Source organism: Manacus candei, unplaced genomic scaffold, assembly GCF_025592945.1.
Source record: "Manacus candei isolate 608988 ecotype Guabito, Panama unplaced genomic scaffold, ASM2559294v1 h1tg000008l, whole genome shotgun sequence".
Taxonomy (NCBI): domain Eukaryota; kingdom Metazoa; phylum Chordata; class Aves; order Passeriformes; family Pipridae; genus Manacus; species Manacus candei.
In genome coordinates, this window is record NW_026138056.1 from 24,972,248 (window position 1) to 24,989,855 (window position 17,608).

General features: G+C 39.2%; 1 protein-coding gene across 4 annotated transcripts in view; it reads right to left on the bottom strand.

Annotated features, from left to right (window-relative positions):
- NCOA2 (nuclear receptor coactivator 2) overlaps positions 1–17,608 on the bottom strand; it is a 185,911-nt gene that overhangs the window by 23,362 nt on the left and 144,941 nt on the right. For all 4 annotated transcript variants that reach the window (XM_051768357.1, XM_051768348.1, XM_051768375.1 and 1 more), the window contains 5 exons: positions 16,076–17,345; positions 7,223–7,433; positions 3,892–4,101; positions 1,701–1,916; positions 950–1,079 (listed from right to left, as the gene is read on the bottom strand). In XM_051768357.1, coding sequence (XP_051624317.1) covers positions 950–1,079; positions 1,701–1,916; positions 3,892–4,101; positions 7,223–7,433; positions 16,076–17,345 — 2,037 coding nt within the window. The remainder of the gene's footprint in view (positions 1–949; positions 1,080–1,700; positions 1,917–3,891; positions 4,102–7,222; positions 7,434–16,075; positions 17,346–17,608) is intronic.

Genomic DNA, 17,608 nt, shown 5'->3' on the forward strand with positions numbered 1-17,608 from the left:
GGAAGATTAACATTTTTTCAAGCATACTTCTTTCCAATTGCTTCCACTTCCTTTTCTTTTTATTGATCCCTCCATATCCCAACTTACACTGTTGAAAATATTTAGTGTTTTTCAATAAGACAAGCATAAAAAAAGACAGTATACAGAGTCAGTATCATAATGCACTTGCTTTAGAAGTTACCAGTTTGCACTTGCTTGTCCATTTTGCATCACTCAGACAGTCCATATATATATATATATATATATATTCTATAAAGTAAGCTGCAAACCTTTGGAGAAGATATGGCTCTTTTTTAAGAAGTGTAAACCACCTATTATAGTTTTGCCATTATTTAAAAAGTCTTAATAATGAACAAAGTTAACACATTACACATGAGTTAATGAGTTGTGCTTAAACTGTAGTTCTGATTAGCTGAGAAGGAGCTAACTTCAGGGAAGAGGCAGCCTTCCTTTCACTTCATCTTTCCTTCCTCATCTTTTACAGAATTTAGTTCAATTAAAAAAAACCCGAACAAAACATAATTAACCATGTCCTGCATCACTTAAAATGCTACCCCACTGTGGGAAGAAACAGGTATCTTGTAACTACACAGTTATGGCTTCTAGTACTGGCATTTTTCCACTTTAGTGTTCAGTATAATTATTAATAATTATTAATATTAATCATGCCCACGTTAATGCTCCAGAACTCAAAAATGGTGCAACTATCTGAAGTGCTGGCAGCATTCACTGTGACACAGAACTTTTAATTCTTACAACACATTAAAGGGCAAAGAGAGTGTTTATAAGTATTACTGGAACACACATACGTTTCATGAGCATAAAATACTATAAGCATTAAAGTGATGTACATTTGGTGAATATTTTATGCAGAATTTTGTTTCCAGGTGGTGTATAAAATATAGGCCTGTAAAAAATCTCTGTGTTCTGATGTGACACCAAGACTCACCTGTTCTGATTACCAAAAGTTGCCTGTTCTATAGGCAAGATGCTGTCTGGCCATGGTGCAGTCTGATTTGGAGGTGCCTGTTGTTGGCTATACTGAGGTCCTCCTATGTTCATCTCCAATTCAGATGGCCCTAGTCAAAAAAAAATAACCATATAACTCTTCTGAAAAGAAGCTACTTTCATGTTAATTCTTTCCATTGAATTATCTATGTTATGGTAAAAGCAAATAAAAACATTAAGACTTCAGTAACATTACACTTAGAAGCACCATTATTTTTTTGTTAAAGTTTGCTTTTAAAATTTGAGAAAACATGGTTCAAAATTATAAAATAGCAGATACAACATCATAGATGCAAAACTTAATAAGACAAGCATAAAAAAAGACAGTATACAGTGTCAGTATCGTATTGTACTTGCTTTAAAAGTGACCAGGAACACTTATAACGTTCACAGCATTTCCTCTAAAAAAATCTCTACAGTCTTTAGTAAACAAGAGCTACTTCTTATCCTCTTTCTTTTGCCTCACCACTGTGGAGCTATAGAGTAGCAGGAACTGTCCATCTCAACACATGCATTAAAATGTAGTGTTTTAGACACCTTCCTTCCCACGTCCACAAGAAATTTTCACTGTGAAATATGGTTCTCATCAAACCTATAATTGAAGTATTTTTTTTCTTTTTTTTTTAATCTGCTTCATCTTTAACAACCCAGCATATGCCAAAAGAAACAACTCCACACAGGCCCTGACTTACCCATATTCATGACCTGAGATGGAAGCATCTGCCTTGGGCCAGCCTGGTTGCTGGGTCTCAAAGGGATGCTGGCCGTGGGGTTGCGGATCATGCCTGCTTGCACCGGCCTGTTCATGGCGCTGGCTGTGGGTGCACAGCTCACCCTCACAGCAGCAGCCTGGCTTCCCCAGTCTCCAGAAGTCATGGCAGGTCGAGGGGCATTGCCACCGATCATTCCTGCACAAAAGCCAAACACACTTAGGTACCAGCACATGATTCAGAACAGCTTTAGCACTACTGCTGCCTGATGAGCTGCATTTTCAGCAACAAAAGTGCACTGGTATCACTCAAATCACATTGTACCACAACTACCCATTCAGACGTGCAAAGCTACAGAACAGTGCCTTATGCTACTTAGTCAAGGGACTGGAGATTGTTATACATTTTACAAGAGGAAGATCCCTTTATCATTTCCAAAATGCTGTTCAGAGTAAGTGTTCCCATATGTAGTGTGCAACAGGTGCTGAGGGTGTGTGGATAGCCTTAACTTCCTTCCTCAGGAAATGAATCACGTTTGCTGATTTGTATGTCACTGCTTTACTTTCCAAGTGCTAAGTGAGAATGGAGACTTGAGTAACAATGTGTTAACGTAAACATGCTTACAAATTAGAAGGATTGTATATAAATTCACATTCTGCAAACATCTTTTGGTGACTTCCTTCATCTGGAACCTAGAGCCTTCTTAGCTTCAAGGTTCACCCAGATAATCTCGCACCGATGTACAGTGCAGGGAAATTACTCACAGAAACTTTCCGACAGATGCTGAAGTTCATTACCGTTATTGTAGGGGAAGTCCTCCCACACCTACTGTAAACAACTGATACAGTTTATTTACACTTGGAATATATAGAATACTACACTCTGACAGTAGACAAAAAACCTCAGCCAAACTCCAACACAAAAACCCCCTAAAATCCAAAGATGGGCGTTCATAGTATTTATATATTTCAATTTTAATCAGTCAAGAGAGCAGGTAAAACACTAATTTCAGATTGGACTATTGGTTCAGATTTGTTTCTCCAGTTGCATTTTGCAATATCCTTAAATGAATACTAAAAGCCACACAAATAATTATTACTCATCAGTTCAATTACTTGGTGACAAATAACCAAAGAGAAAAACTGCCTGAAGAGGGTCTCTGTTTTGTGTGCTGTACAAAATTTGCTTCAGTGTTACATCCTCAGGTTTGTTCTATTTGTGTACATATTCTATGAGCTGAAATACGTGTTGTGCTAGAGCAAGGCAGGAACACAATAATACTCTCTAAGTTGTATACATAAGATGAATGAAATCCTCTAATATGTATACAGAATATGAAAGAAATAGGACACTTAAAAGAATACAAGTTGAACTGCCTAAATAGGCTATTTCATTATCTGGCAGCATTCCTTTTTTAGTACTGATGCGAACTAAATATAAAAATTTGACACTGAATAGCCATATGAAAGGACTTACAATGCCTATTTATTTACTCAGAGCTCTTATAGCTGTTGTCACACACTTCCACAGTCTCAGACTGCGCATTAGTTGAAGTAAGTCCACCAGCCAGACTGTTCTTGTCAAACACGCTACAACACCTCTGTACATTATTAACATGTTGTAACTGCAACATCCGATGGTTCTCAAAAAGGTTATGTGTCAGAAAATGATGAAAACATTAGCATTTCTTTCATTTAAAATGAGAACAAAGGCTATTAAATACAGGATAATTGATGGCAAAATCAAGTTCTGTAGAGACACACATTGTAAGGGCAACAGTATTGCCCACGATTTTGTTTTGATAGACCCATCTCTATAGACCAGTGGTTCATTTGTTTCTGTGAGGCAGAAAGATTGGATTTTTACCTACTTAAGCCTCAGCTGAATCTGTAATATTTATGTGAACAGACTCTAGATGCCATTACACTGTGTTCATCTAGAAGTTTTCTGGTAGATGACAAGCAGTGCACAGGGGCAGGACTAAAAATACGCAGACACAGAAATTCAAAATAAATATGCCAATACATATCATCCCACGAAACATGATTTTCCCAGACTTTTTGGAAAGTAATAACCTGTACTTGTAATAACCCCAACGTTAAGCTACACATGTTATAGCCTGTCACTCAAGTATATTAAAAAAGAAAAAAAAAAAAAAAGGAAGTCATCTTACCTGTGCTATTGCTGCCTAAAGTTCCTTGACTTCCTATTATCCCTTCATTCCTGCCCATCAGACCCGGCTGAGGTATCACTGAGTAAGGGCTACTCGTTCTTATGGGTGGGAAAGTTCCTGCACCTGTTGGGTTCTGCAGTGTAATGTCAAGTGGTAAATTCTGGTTTGGTAATAACCTGCCCAGTTGCCCTGCTCGTGGGTTATTAAAAGCTAGACAGGAGGAGCAAAGAAAAAAAGCAAAGTTACAAAATGGAAACTTTACAGGTTAAAAAGAAAAAAAAAAAGAACCCAGACACAATTAAAGCTCTTGGGCTGAGTTATTTAATGCTGTTTAATTTACCCACTCCTATCCGTCTGAGAAACATCCCTTCTAGACATTTTAATGTAAATTTCAACATGGAACATTCTGACACTAAACACAAACCAGATATGATGTATATTTTAAAAAACTTTAAATGATGCAATTTAACTGACAGAAGAGCCACTACAGCAAAATACACCCCTATGTGATGTGCATACTACTGCCAATTAATCTTATACCTAGTAGGACTGTAATTGCATGCAGATCTCATCCTGAGGCAGATTGTTAGGAATTATCTCAGTTTTGAGTGTTTTCCAGCACAAGCTGTGCCCCTGAAGAAGTTAGCAAAATTAAGGGCAGATTGAGTCTATACTGGATCCCATAGCCCCATTTCTACATGTCCCTTTTAATTATTTTTTTTTATTAATGAAAATAAATACTTCCATGATTCAGCAACGATAAATAACTGGTCCAGAATTAGAGCTGTGCCACAATAATATTCTGGTATAACAGAACCATCCTTGATGGTTACTGTCATCTTTATGTAACTATTTTCTTCTAGTTTGTGCTTTTAAAATCAGCCTCTGTGAAGAAGACTGCCTCAGAAAAGTGAGGTTCAGATTATGATTGGCAAGCATCTGGCTCAGCTAGTCTTTGGGCAATGTTCCAATGCAAAAAGCATCTCGTATGCGCACTAGTTCTCAAACATGAATCAAACACTGACCTTGTAGCTATGATTCCATTTCCAATCATACTCACAAAACACATCCAAGTAAATTACACACTTTTGTGAAATTATTATTTGCAATACTTCCTGATAGCTTCCCCTAGTAGAGGTTCTGATTTAACAGCATCCTTAAAGCGACTTCTGCATTTTACCACATTACAAAGAAGTTAAAAAACTTCTTTCTTATTTTAGATTGAAGTAGCGCTACTTTTGAATTTGGAAACTTATATGAGGTTTAGTAAGCTTACTAAAAAGTACAGAAACATTCTATTCCAAAGGTCTCTGACTTTTATTCTTATTTTATAAAACCAGACTGCAGGACCTCATTATATTTATTCCTTTTTTTTAGTGTTAAGTTCTCTGGCAGGTGATTTTGCCTATATGTGTGTACAGGAAACACATCACATCACATACACCTAATTCTTAACCATGAGATCAAAATTTTGTCTTGTCTGTCTGTTCAAACAAGCAAACAAAACTTACTCATGAAACAAAAATGACCTTCTCAAGATTAGGGGCATCATCAAGTTTAAGGATTGAACCAAAAATGAACTTAAGTGACAGTTTCAGAATAGTTTGTTCCAAAAGTTTGAAAAATCACATAGATGAGCGAGTTGTTATATGTGTGGTTTTGCCAGCACCCCCTGATCTTACAAAAGGAAAGCTGGAAATGCAGCACAAAATAACAACACAGCTGATGAACTGTGATGGTGATTAGATCACATATTCTGCTCGTGGTCAGGATGGGACTGAAGGAGGCTCCTTGTTCCCACGTAACAGACTCAAGAAATTTGGCAAATCTAGCAGCTTTTTCTTTTAACAGATAAAAATATTTAAAGTATTTTCATGTAAAACCTGTAACATGAAAGCTGGTTATTTCTTCAGAAAAAAATAATTAAAAAACCCCAAACCTTTTTTGGAATTGTATATGATTTGACATTCATTCTACATTGCTTTTCTGTGAGCATATGAGAAGCCCCTCACTATTTCTGTGCATCTGTTTTCTGTATGTTCTTCTACTGAAAACAAAGCAGAAGTTCCTAGGGAAATCAGGCACAGACACAAAACTGAGCCAGAGGAAAAGGTTTTAGGGTTTTAATATAGATGGGAAACAGGATGCTGCTTTTACAGAACTGATGCTAACCACCAAGTCACTCTCATTTACAATCATACTGTTACTGTACTGTCAGTAGCTTTGAAAGCAGATTTAAAGCTAGGTTAACTCTAGAAAGCCAAAAGGCTCCATTGGAAGGAACCAACAGACCTTGCTTCAGGAAGAATATACTAAAGACTTTACACGCACAAAGATTTTCTTCTGACTTTTGTGCTGCTGCTGTTAGTACGCCCATACTTATAAAAATGAGTACATTAAATCCAAGCATCTTACTCTGAGCAACACTGATAACAAGTGATTATTTAAGGATCTGAAGTGGCTTTAATACAAATTTAAACACTAATATTTACCAACAGAATATTAATGTTTATTTGAACATTTCTAAGTAATTTGGGTTACTTTGGAAGTGGCCCGGTGGTTTTTTAATATTATCAGAATATCTAAAAATATTATCTAAAAAGTTTTACAAAAAAAGAAATCAGTTTACAAGGAAGTAAAGGATGTAAGTTTACTAAGGAAGTAAATAGATGCTGCCACCCTAGCCAACAGGAGCAAAAAATGAAGTAGTGGCTTTTTATGCTACTTTATTCAACATTAGCTGATAAGACTTCTGTCTTGCTTGCTTTCCATTATTCTATGGTGGTAAACCAACATTTCAATGCTGATTTGTAAGCTAATTAATAAAACTAAGGAAAACTGTCAGCTGGAAGGGACTCAATTAAAAGCCACAATTTCAAATTAAACTTGGACATTCCTCTTTATCATCTGTCCTTCTATTAATCTTGTGGTTTTAGAAGAAGACTCTCCTTCATTCATCTCTTGTCCCTTTTATTGCAAGAGCTGCCAGAAAGGAGTGATCTGCATCACAAAAAAACACTCTCGGTGCCAAAGCCCTCACAACAGCAGCATCAGATACAACCACAACAGGGGACATTTGCTTTATTTTGAGGTACCCTTAGAATTCCTCAGAGGACACACACTTCCAGGGTGAACTTGGTGTGAATTAGACTTAACCTCCACGTGTGTTTTGAAATGGGACGACCGCAGGTGGCGCTGTGTCATCATGCAACACCAGAGCAGGACAAGGAGCTACCCGGTTCCTCCCCAGCCGACCCGGGGACACCTCGACCCCTGCTCTGGGGGCTCACAAGCTTAGTGTACACGTGTGTACAAGGCGGAGTGGACTCACTGCTCTGTGAAATCCTCATTGCTGGTTTCTGGGTGGCCACCGCCGCGCCAGGGCTGCTGTCACTGGTGAGCTGCATGAGGTCATTGATGATGGCTTGCTTGTCGACCGAGCCCGCTGGCACGCCTGGGCGGCTATCTGGGAAAAGCTGTGGTAACTGGCTGTTCTGCAGGTCATCCAGAATCTCTTCCAAGTTATCCAATTCACTGCCTGGCTGCAACAAAGAAAGCACAAACCCACAGTACACATCGCTGCTCGCCTGCTGTTGGCATCCTGCTCACACCAAGCCAGGCAGCCTGCAACTGTTACACCCGCACTGGTTTTGGATGCGTCCGGCAAGATGCCCGATGTGGAGGAAGCTCACAAAGCTCTTGTAAGGGGACTGTGCAGGCTTCCCAGGGCTCGTCTGCCTTGCTTGTGGGGAGACCAGTGTGGCACTGGCACCCCTTCAAGAACCCAGCATCAAGATGTATGATTCCACATGGTTCATACCTCGGGCAACAGGGAGACTCTCCCTGTGCACTCAGTGATCGGTGCTGACAGCAGGAATAATTTTGGCAGGAGAAGAGATCCAACAGTGCTGAAGATGGGGGTTTACATAGGTATAACTAATATTCCTTTCAGCACAGTCATATTTCTAGTCTCTTTATGACTTGATTAAAAGCATATGATGGAAAAGTTGCTTCATGGCTAAAACAATTACCCATATGCTTTTTCTTTGTCACATTCAAAACCTGAACACTGAATAACTCTATATAAGTTAACTGGCAAGAAATACACGTTTCAATGAAGTTCAATAAATTAAAACCTGAGAACCAGTTACTAGAATTTGGAATTGATTTCGCTCACAACTTCCGAAATAATTGAAAAAAACTTCTCTGGAGTAAGAAAAGAGAAATCTAGTTACACTTAATTCACTAGAAAATTATCATGAAATAAAGATGGAAGAAAAATTAAGTTCGTCCTATACTAACATAAATACCGACCTGCTTGTTTTTCTTAAAAATGTTGATTTTTGTAAGTATTTTTCTGGCAGCTTCTCTGTCTGTAAACTTTAAGAATTAGAATACTTTTATGACTGAAATGTGGAAGTCATCACAACTATATTCTCCAACCTTAAACCTTTGAATAGGGTAAAACTTGGGTAATAATTAACAACAGAGAGTCCAGACTCAGTTACCACCAAGCTGCACAGGAAACATATTATGACAGTATTTATAATAAATATCTACTCAAAATCAGCATCTTCATTAGGAAATGTGCAATGATGGAAGAGAGGCAGAGTGAGCAGCGAGCTGTGAAGGACAAGGAACTGAGAAATAACACCACAAACATGCACAACTGAAATACAATTCTTCCTGGGTTTTTGTCCTTCCCCATATCATGAACTTCTGACTTATTGATAGCAAGCTCACAGCACAGATCACAGGATAATGCAGAAATACCTGAGATAGTTTTAAACTAACTACAGAGGCTCTAGCAGGCTAGCTAGGAAGTACTGCACATTGCACAGTATGCACAAAAGTCCTGCTGCCACATCTAACCTGCTCCTGGGAAGCTCAGCTATTTTATTCAAAGGTAGCTAAAATGCCCCAAGGTTACACTGCTACATGCCTTTTTTGGGTGACTGGCTGCAAATAAACATGGTATTTACTCCTTTACTCCTTCTACATCATCTCCTAGTTTTACAGATTGGAGTATATGGTGCAAAAGGAGGGAGTTTACTCCATTAAAAGGCATCATGTGGGTGATCTGGAGGCTGGTATAATTGGCAAAATGGTAGGAAATCAAAGAATTAGAGGACTGGAGGAAATTTAAAATCTGAAGGCAAGATCAGCGTATGACGTTCCCTACAAAAGTTCATACAGCAGCTTGTTAAAAACATCCAGTGACAAAAAATCCACAGCTTCCCTGGGGAATTGGTTTCAGCACTCTGCCATCCTTACTATTCTTGTGAGTTTTTTTCTCAGTCTCAATGCAAAATGTCTCTCACTGAAATGGAGGCCTTTCCTTCCAATTGTATTTTGAATCTGGAAAACACATTGTGCTTTTTTTTCTTTTTCTTATTTTTCTGTATTTGAAAATGCATGCCCTTTTGGTCTTAAGCTGAAATAAATAAACAACCTCAATTTGTGAATCTTCAGCATATAAACTGTTTTCTAGACCGCTTATTAGTCTTGTTACTCCTGCAGATTGCCTTCAGCTGATCCACACTTTGGCTGAAGCCATGTCTGGAACAGGACTTAAAATGAAGCCTTACAGCTGCTGAGTAAAGCAGAAAATTTACTCTACACATGGTATGCTTTGATGGCATATTCCAGAAAAGCTGCAATTTTTTTAATTAAGTGACATTACTGACTCAAACTCATCATGATTCCTAGACACAGTTCTGAAAAAGTCCTATCTAGGCAGTTGTCCCCTCCTTTTAAAAAAAATATCTGTAACCTTATCCTTGACTATTGATAATAAATAGCATTTATTCACCCTGAATATTCTAACATATTTTCTCTATATCTCCTTGTTGCAGTTGAATTTGAATTCTGTCCTCCAGTATGCTTGCAGATATTCAAGTACCACATGCATCTTTACCAAGGATATGCTCTATTCTCCCATCAGGTCATTTAGGATAACTAAAACACTGAAAAGCTCTAGATGCTGCACGAGCTTCTGCAGAATCTCCATTTTGACAGTGAATCCATCAATAACTACTGCGTGTGTAAGGATTTCCAAACAGCTTCCTGCCCACTCACAGCAGATTCATCTTGACCATACATCTGTAACCTGCTTATGAGAGGGCTAGAAGTAAAAGGGCCAAAGAGCCTTACTCAAATCCAGGCACATGGCACACACTGCTTCTCTTATGTCAGCAAGCCCGCTACCCTCCTGTCAAAGGAAAAAGGGTTGGTCCAACATTACCTGTTTTTGACAAATCCCACTACCTTCCAGGCAATTACAAGCAGCTGGATGGACACAGTACATAGATAAAAAAGGCTGAGCCAGGAGGAATCAAGTGTGATTCTATGAAGCCTAAATCATGGCACGGACAGGTGATAAGCAGATTCAAAAAAGGGCTCCAAGAGACAGCCATGAGTGATGTTTATAGGAGCTGCAGTTTGAGTGATGGGAGATCTGGTACAAGAAGACTGCAAGAGCCAGTAGAAGAGACTGATATTGAGTATCATAAATTATAGAAGGATGATTCAGTACTCTTTGGGGGAATTAAGACATATGGCCTTCATTAAACATATCTGAGACAATAGTGAAGGGAAGTTTTATATGTTGTAAGGGGGTTTTTTTGGTTGATTTTGTGAGAGATTTTGTGTTGTCCTCTCTTTTAACATTCTGGCTACTGCAATTTGTTGTTTAAACATTAGGTGTTAAAATAATAACAATCCTAAACCAAACCCAAAACAATGCCAGGGAAGAACATATTGATACAAATGTGTCAGAAAACAGCACTCCCTAAGATGCTTTTAATTCCTTTCAGGAAGTGGCAAAGAAAGGCCAAATACAACAGACGTATTTCAACAACATAAATGCATAACCTTCCCCTTTTCTTTTGCATAACATAATCAATATTATTTTTGATGAGGGTTCTCAACTGCTACAGAAGTTCCAAGATAGGTTTAGAAGTAAGACCAAGCTACGACGTTAGCCTAAGTCTTTCCAGAGTCACCCTCAAAGGGCACCATATTTGCAGAAACTAGCATTAAAATATTTACTTGGTTATTTCATGGGATTTTTCTTTTATTTATATTCTATATTTATTTTGTTAATGGTCTAAATTGAACTTTATAAAAATAGAAGGCACACCCTAACCTCCCTGCAAAACAATTATTTGTCATGAATGGGGGGGGGAAAAAAAGCTGATAAGGTGTTAAGCATCACAAGAAAGTTTTTGTGTATGAATTTTCATATCTCTAAGCAATGCAATTGCTACAATCTCCACAGAACTTGGACACCAAATGCCAGGAAGCATAAGACAAATTATTCCTAGAAATATTTCTGCATTTGAAAAAGTACTTATTTTATACCGTCATGCAGAGAAATATAAAGTTAAGTGCTTACAGAATTTTTTTAGCTCTACTGAAAGGCAGTTACACCTCAACAGGAAGTCTGGTTTACAAAAAGTTGCTATGTCAAAGTCTAGCTTCCATGGATAGTAAAGGACTGGATAATATTCACAACTTTCTGGAAATCTCCTTCCTGCCATGGGCAATGCCCTTGGTTTGCAGTGAGACCCTGTATTCTAAAGACTTACAACAGGATGTCTTCTGGTGGGGACACAACTTCAAACTATACCTTCCTTACATAAATCATAAGTTAGCTCATCTGCTACCTCTGAACCATGGGCAGAGCAGTTGACCATAAGATGTAAACAAAACCAAATTCCTGATCCAAACCACTGATAAATTAAAGGATTATAAAAAGAAGGGAAAAGGAAATTAGAAGTGAAATCAATATGGTATTTTTCTCTGTGGTAACTGCAATAAAGATAAAATTGGCTAGAAATCCTATTATATTATCAGGCTACTCTATGACTAATTTTTGAAAACAGAAATCTAATTGAAAGACATTCAGAAAATGGAATCCCTATTCTAAGGTTTTGATAGAATTTCAGGAAGAAACCAATGTTCCTCATCAACTTAATGGATTTTGGACTATTAAACCAGAAATAGGTTTTTGGAAGATGAGTGGCATGTGTAAAGAAAATATGCTAGCCTTGGGAAGATAATGGTTTCCACATAAAGCAGAGTTGATAAAGTATGTGAGGAACTCCAGAACAGTTTCTGAGTTTTAGGACAAAAATGTATATGCTTAAGATAATTTCTGGAACAGCACTGCTGGAGACTGTTCCATTGTGAAGTCCCTGTCAAACAGGCTGTCTGTATTGTCTACTGGTTAAAAAAGAGGAGAGTACACTTGTGAAGATTAGGATTTTATTCCACGCTACCCCAAGTAATTTCTCAGAGAATAAGCTACTTTAGCAAGGCAATATCTGACGCTGTTCATCAGATTCTGTTTCTCTGATGTCCCCTTACACTTCTACCCTCCTTCCCCTCGAAGCTGTCAGACGGTCCTTCCCACACTTGACCATCTCCTGACCACTACATGGGCTGCTCCTGGCCAGCAGCAGCATGTGCTGGCTGCAGCCAGAAGCACGAGGGACAGCACGAGCAGTGGTGTATAGGGAAGGTGCAGGGTAAAGTCCCATCTTGCAGCCACACAGTAGCCAGTGGGCTGTCAGGGAGAGTGGGAGAAGGCAGGCTTACTGCTGAGGGACACAGTCTTCCGTTTTTAACAGTGGTATGAGCACTTGTGCTCAACAGCAACAGCACTGCTACAGTTGGTGCTGTAGGAAAAACTCCACTGAACGTCCCCAGCAGGTCTCTCCTTAATACTCTTCCCTACAGCTGCTGGAACTTGAATAACAATCAGCCTAATAAAGCTTGTTAACCATCATCCCACCAAGTAAGGGAAAAAGGTACGACAGTGCTGGAAATATTCTCTGCCATTTGAGAAAGGCTTCCTGTCAGTTGCTGCTCCCTGCAGAAGTGTATGTTTAAACACACTACCTAGAAGGCTGCTATTTTTAGTGTAGTGGTGCACTTCAAAGCATTTCCTGCTCAGAAAGTCACACCAAAAGTAAAAGGAGAAAACGCAATGGCTCTGCTGCCTCCCAACACACCCATCTCCCTTGCAGAGGCCACCCCACTGCTGGTCTACTGCAGTTTCCAAAGAAACTGCACACCCCAATGACTAATTACTTAAAAATACAACATTCCTCAGGGAGGAGAAGTTTTAAATAAACCTGCAAAATAGGTAACACAAGCACATGGCTAATTTTTACATATGGAAGGAAGAAGGAGGGGGAAGGATACAGGAGGATGGAAGAATTTAGCACAAGAATCTGTGTTCTGGTCTTGTACTAAATAGTTCCAGCTTTGATCTAAATTTAGGCAATGACCACTTCCTGTAGGAGACCATCTTCCAAAGCTGAAGAGTTTTTGATGCTAAATATTTTCAGTGATATCATAATTGGGGTAAAGTGGCTATTTGTTTAAAGGCCTGGCCTTCAGACAGTTAAACACTTACATTATTCTATATTCCCCACCATTTCCTCTCCTGCTCCACTCTGGACTTCTGTTTATTCAGCTCCAGGTTTCACTGCATTTTAAGTAGGTTTTAAAACTCTGTTTACAACCAATGGGAGCAACAAAAGTCCTTCTGTCATTATCCAGCAGTCTTCCCTCACAGAGATGGGACTGGTTCCTCTCTACCTTGGGGCTGAGGAAGCCCTTACCACTTTATCACAATTCCTGCACAGCTTCATGGTTTTCTGAATAAACCCAACTCCTGGACCTTTTCTGTACCTCTGGTTCCCCTGTCCTGGGAGACAAACTCTGTCTTCAAATTTTAAGAAAAGGCAATACACTCGTAGTCCATACTTCAACCCCCTCAAATCGCTCCCTGACCTCAGGAACATAAAATCTAAAAATAAAAAAATGAATAGACTATTCACTTCATGAAGTTCATAACTCTGGAGAACCTGATTTTCAACTGCTTGGCAGTGCTTGTAGACACTGAAGTCTCTTTCTGTAAAGTTGGTCTTATAATTAGTTACATGTTTACATTTAGGGTGAGACAACTTCATATCTTTAGTCACCAGAAAGTAAGGCAGCTAGTTTAAGCTCTTCATCTGTGCTACCACTTGTCAATGGCAGTATCACTGAGGGGCAGCTTACCTTCTCTATTTTAGACACACATTAGGATAAGATAAAAAAAATTCTGGAATACCTCTCTATTTTTCCATCAACGATAAAAGGAACTCGTAGGACTACCTTGGACTAGACAGCTAATTTCTAGAGGGGACAAAACTTGCTTTCTCAGAATGGGTTCACAAGCTAAGATGTTCACTGTGTACTCCACAGAGATCATAAAAGAGAATATTTATATTCTTTTAGAAATTTAATTCTTATTAATAAACCATCTAAAGACCATGATTTTGATCTGTGGATGACGGACATAAATTTTTTGGTAATTACCAAATTCTACATTCTGGTCCAGTACCTAATACGAAGGACTGAAGATCTCAGCCTTTAATCTAGTCAATGTTAAGGATCTGAACTAAAAATTGAAATCTATTAGATACTTTTAAAATAGTCAATTTTTGCCAGTTTAGTTGTGAATTTCTTGATATCTGTGTTTTTCTAGCCTAATGAAGCGTAAGTTCTCACAGAGAATCTAAGCCCCACCTCTACAGACACTACAAAATAGCAGTTTCCTTTCAAAACTAAACTAACATCCAGGCTTGAGGATAAATCCCTGCAGAAATCAGTGTAATTTGGCTTGGTTTCCCCTAAAGCATGGGAAGGATTGAAAAACCACAACTGCTCCTACATAATGGCAATAGTTGTCAAATTCTGTTGAAACAGAAGAAGCAACCTTAGGAATAGCCTGGATAACTGACATTTTAACAATGCTGCATCCACACTGTAGTGGTGTGTTTGGTCTCTATGTTTTGTGGTTATAACCACTGATGAAAGAACTGTCTACTAGTTACAGACTGCCAAAAGGGCAAGTAAAAAAATAATAATCCAGTGCTGTGACTTAGGGCTAAGAACATGTTGTCTATCCCTCCTCAGCCTCAAAATACAATATAGAAAATATAAAAAATGATGTCTTTATATACACACAATAAATAATTACAATAGATTCATAAAAACAAACAAAGTCCGCACATTAAAAATATGCAATATTTTTAAATCCAATATTTTAATAATGAAGGATATGGCTGTGAATGAGAACCATGAACGTTTGCACAGTGTATGATCTGATCATGATTTACAAACTAAGGCTTCATGCACAGGGCTGCCTGGGGATTAATGACCAGCTGTGAGAGTTGATAGTGTAGGACAAATCTAAGGATCATTAACTCCAGCTAGTTATAACCTCCCCAGAAAATGCCTTATATTAAAATTGATATTGTAATTACCCATTTTATAAATAAAATAAACATACTGAAGTAGCAAATTGCCTTTGCTGCGTCCCTTTTCTTGCAAAGCTCTAAAAATTGGAGCATTCTGGGTGATGTGAACCTGGTGCTTTTTAAAAGTGAATTCTGCATGAAAGCCAGTGAAATAACCCTTTTTAGCATAGGTCCTAACAACACACAGTTTATTAGTAGGTTGGGCAGTAGACCAACAAGTAATCTTGCACAGAATGTGAAGAAATTCTGAAAGTAAAATAAATGCAGGTAATCTTGCACAGGGAGACGTGATCTCTGTACTGAATGATTAATCATCCACGGGAACTTGGGTTGAATATAAAGACTTTTTAAGGAAAAGAAAAAAGAGAACGAATCCTCCCAACTGGCACAGAAGTCTATCTGCTCTGATTTTAATTTGCAGGTCAAGTGTAGCACAAAGACCAGTAATGCAAAGCTGGTATCAGTCCTATTCTTCAGCACAAACCTGTTTTCCACAGGAGGAGTGTAGCTGCTATGCTGGGTCAGGTCAAGGACCTATTTAGCACACAGCAGTTCAACATCAGCCTGTGGGAAAAGCTGTCAATTAGTGAGCACTAACCAACAGTCATGAGTATTTTCTCTTTGCCTGACTACCATCTGGGAAAGGTTGCCTGCGTTATCCATCTCCTCCCAGGCAGAATCTGTGCTTTTAGACAGAGTGATGATCACAACCTAGTAACACCAACTGGAAAACTGAATGAAGACCGGATTTCAAAAGACAGATAATAGTTTCCTGAAGTGCCAAGATACTACTCTTAGAAGAAGTTAGATGGTAGAAACGCAGGTCTAGAACATGTCATTCACATGTAATGCAAAGATTAGCTTACCTGTTCATTAGGCTCAAAGCTTATCTCTTCTTTTTCCGTCCTCATAGCTATTAACTTTGTGCTACCGGAAGGGTCTGTCTTACTGTCCAACCGCTCCAGTTTTGGGGGTATGTCTGGTAAACCAATATCTTTAGTATCATCTTTATCTAGCAAGTAGCGAAGTAGTGCATTATTATTCTTCTTAGGACTCGCTGGCTCCTGTTTAACAGTCACCTCTGAACCAGGAGCTGTGCTACTGGACTCCTGATTCAGTTCTTTGCCTGTGGCCTCTGCTGTGAGCTTGGCCAAATCTACAGGAGAACTACTGTCCTGCAATAGTCTGTGCAAAATTTTATGCTTCTCCTTGAGCGAGGTTCCATGTGCTGAACCAGACCCAGGCAACCCTCCCGTGGAGTCCTTGCTAATGTCTCCCATGGTACTGGACAAAGGTGAAGGCTCCATCTGATCTGATTTGGTGGTCAGCAATTGTAAGAGCTTTGTCTGGCTTTTTCCGTCGTGCAGTTTATTTTGTCCATCAGGTCTCTCGCCACTGACAACCGGTGGCATGTTGCTATCGCTGTTATCTTTCTGTTCTCCTGAATGGCAGCTGCTCTCTGCTTGTCCAGTTGTACCTTCTGATTGCTCCCCGTATATTCCAAAGCAGTCTTTAGAGTCCAGGCTTCCCATCTTGCTCAGCTGCGGAGGATTCATATTCACAGGGGAATTTTGTAAATTTCCCATTTTTAGGTCAGGCGAAGCCAACGACGATCCTAGAGAAACGCCATGGCCCTCGCTGAGGGCCTGAAGTGCGTTCAGGGAACTGTTGGTGTAGTTATGGCTATTTCCTGTGCTGCTGCAGACTCCCACAGGTGAATGTAAGCTTCCTGCAGGGGAGAACTGACTGGGTGGGATGCGAGGACTTCCTGCCACTCCAGGGCTCACACGATGCCTTGGGGAAAGCATAGAGTTTGGCTGCCCTGGGTTCATGCCAGGGCTGCTTTGTGAGGGGCTATTCATTTTTAGTGCATAGTTACTACCCTGAGGAGTGGATGCTTGTATGCTTGACACATGGTTCATTCCCCCTGAACCACCAAACCTGCCTGCTGGCATGCCCATTTGTTCCTTTGGGCCATTTATGGCAAAATTTATATTGCTACTGATGGTCATATCCTGACCTGGGTTCCCACTGCACATGGCCTGATGGGCAGGGCTGCTGGAACTAATTGGGTTCAATATCTTCCCCATTCCTTGTCCAGTCAAATCCTGATTCATTCCACAGACATTCTGCTCTCTGTGTGGCAAGGGGAAGAAAAACAGCCTGTTAGCTAAAATGACAGTGGCCAAGCTGCAATTACTTTACAGAAAAAGAAGCAAAACCCCAAACCTTGCTTTAAAATAACACCAAACCCCTACAATCAAAACCAAATCAACAATTTGAAAAAAGTGATATGCAACTCTCAACATGGCAGAACATTAACAGTATGTTTTTTCAGAACCTCATTAACAAATCAGTGGAAGAGAAGAAAAACAAAATTATACTTCATTTAAATGACA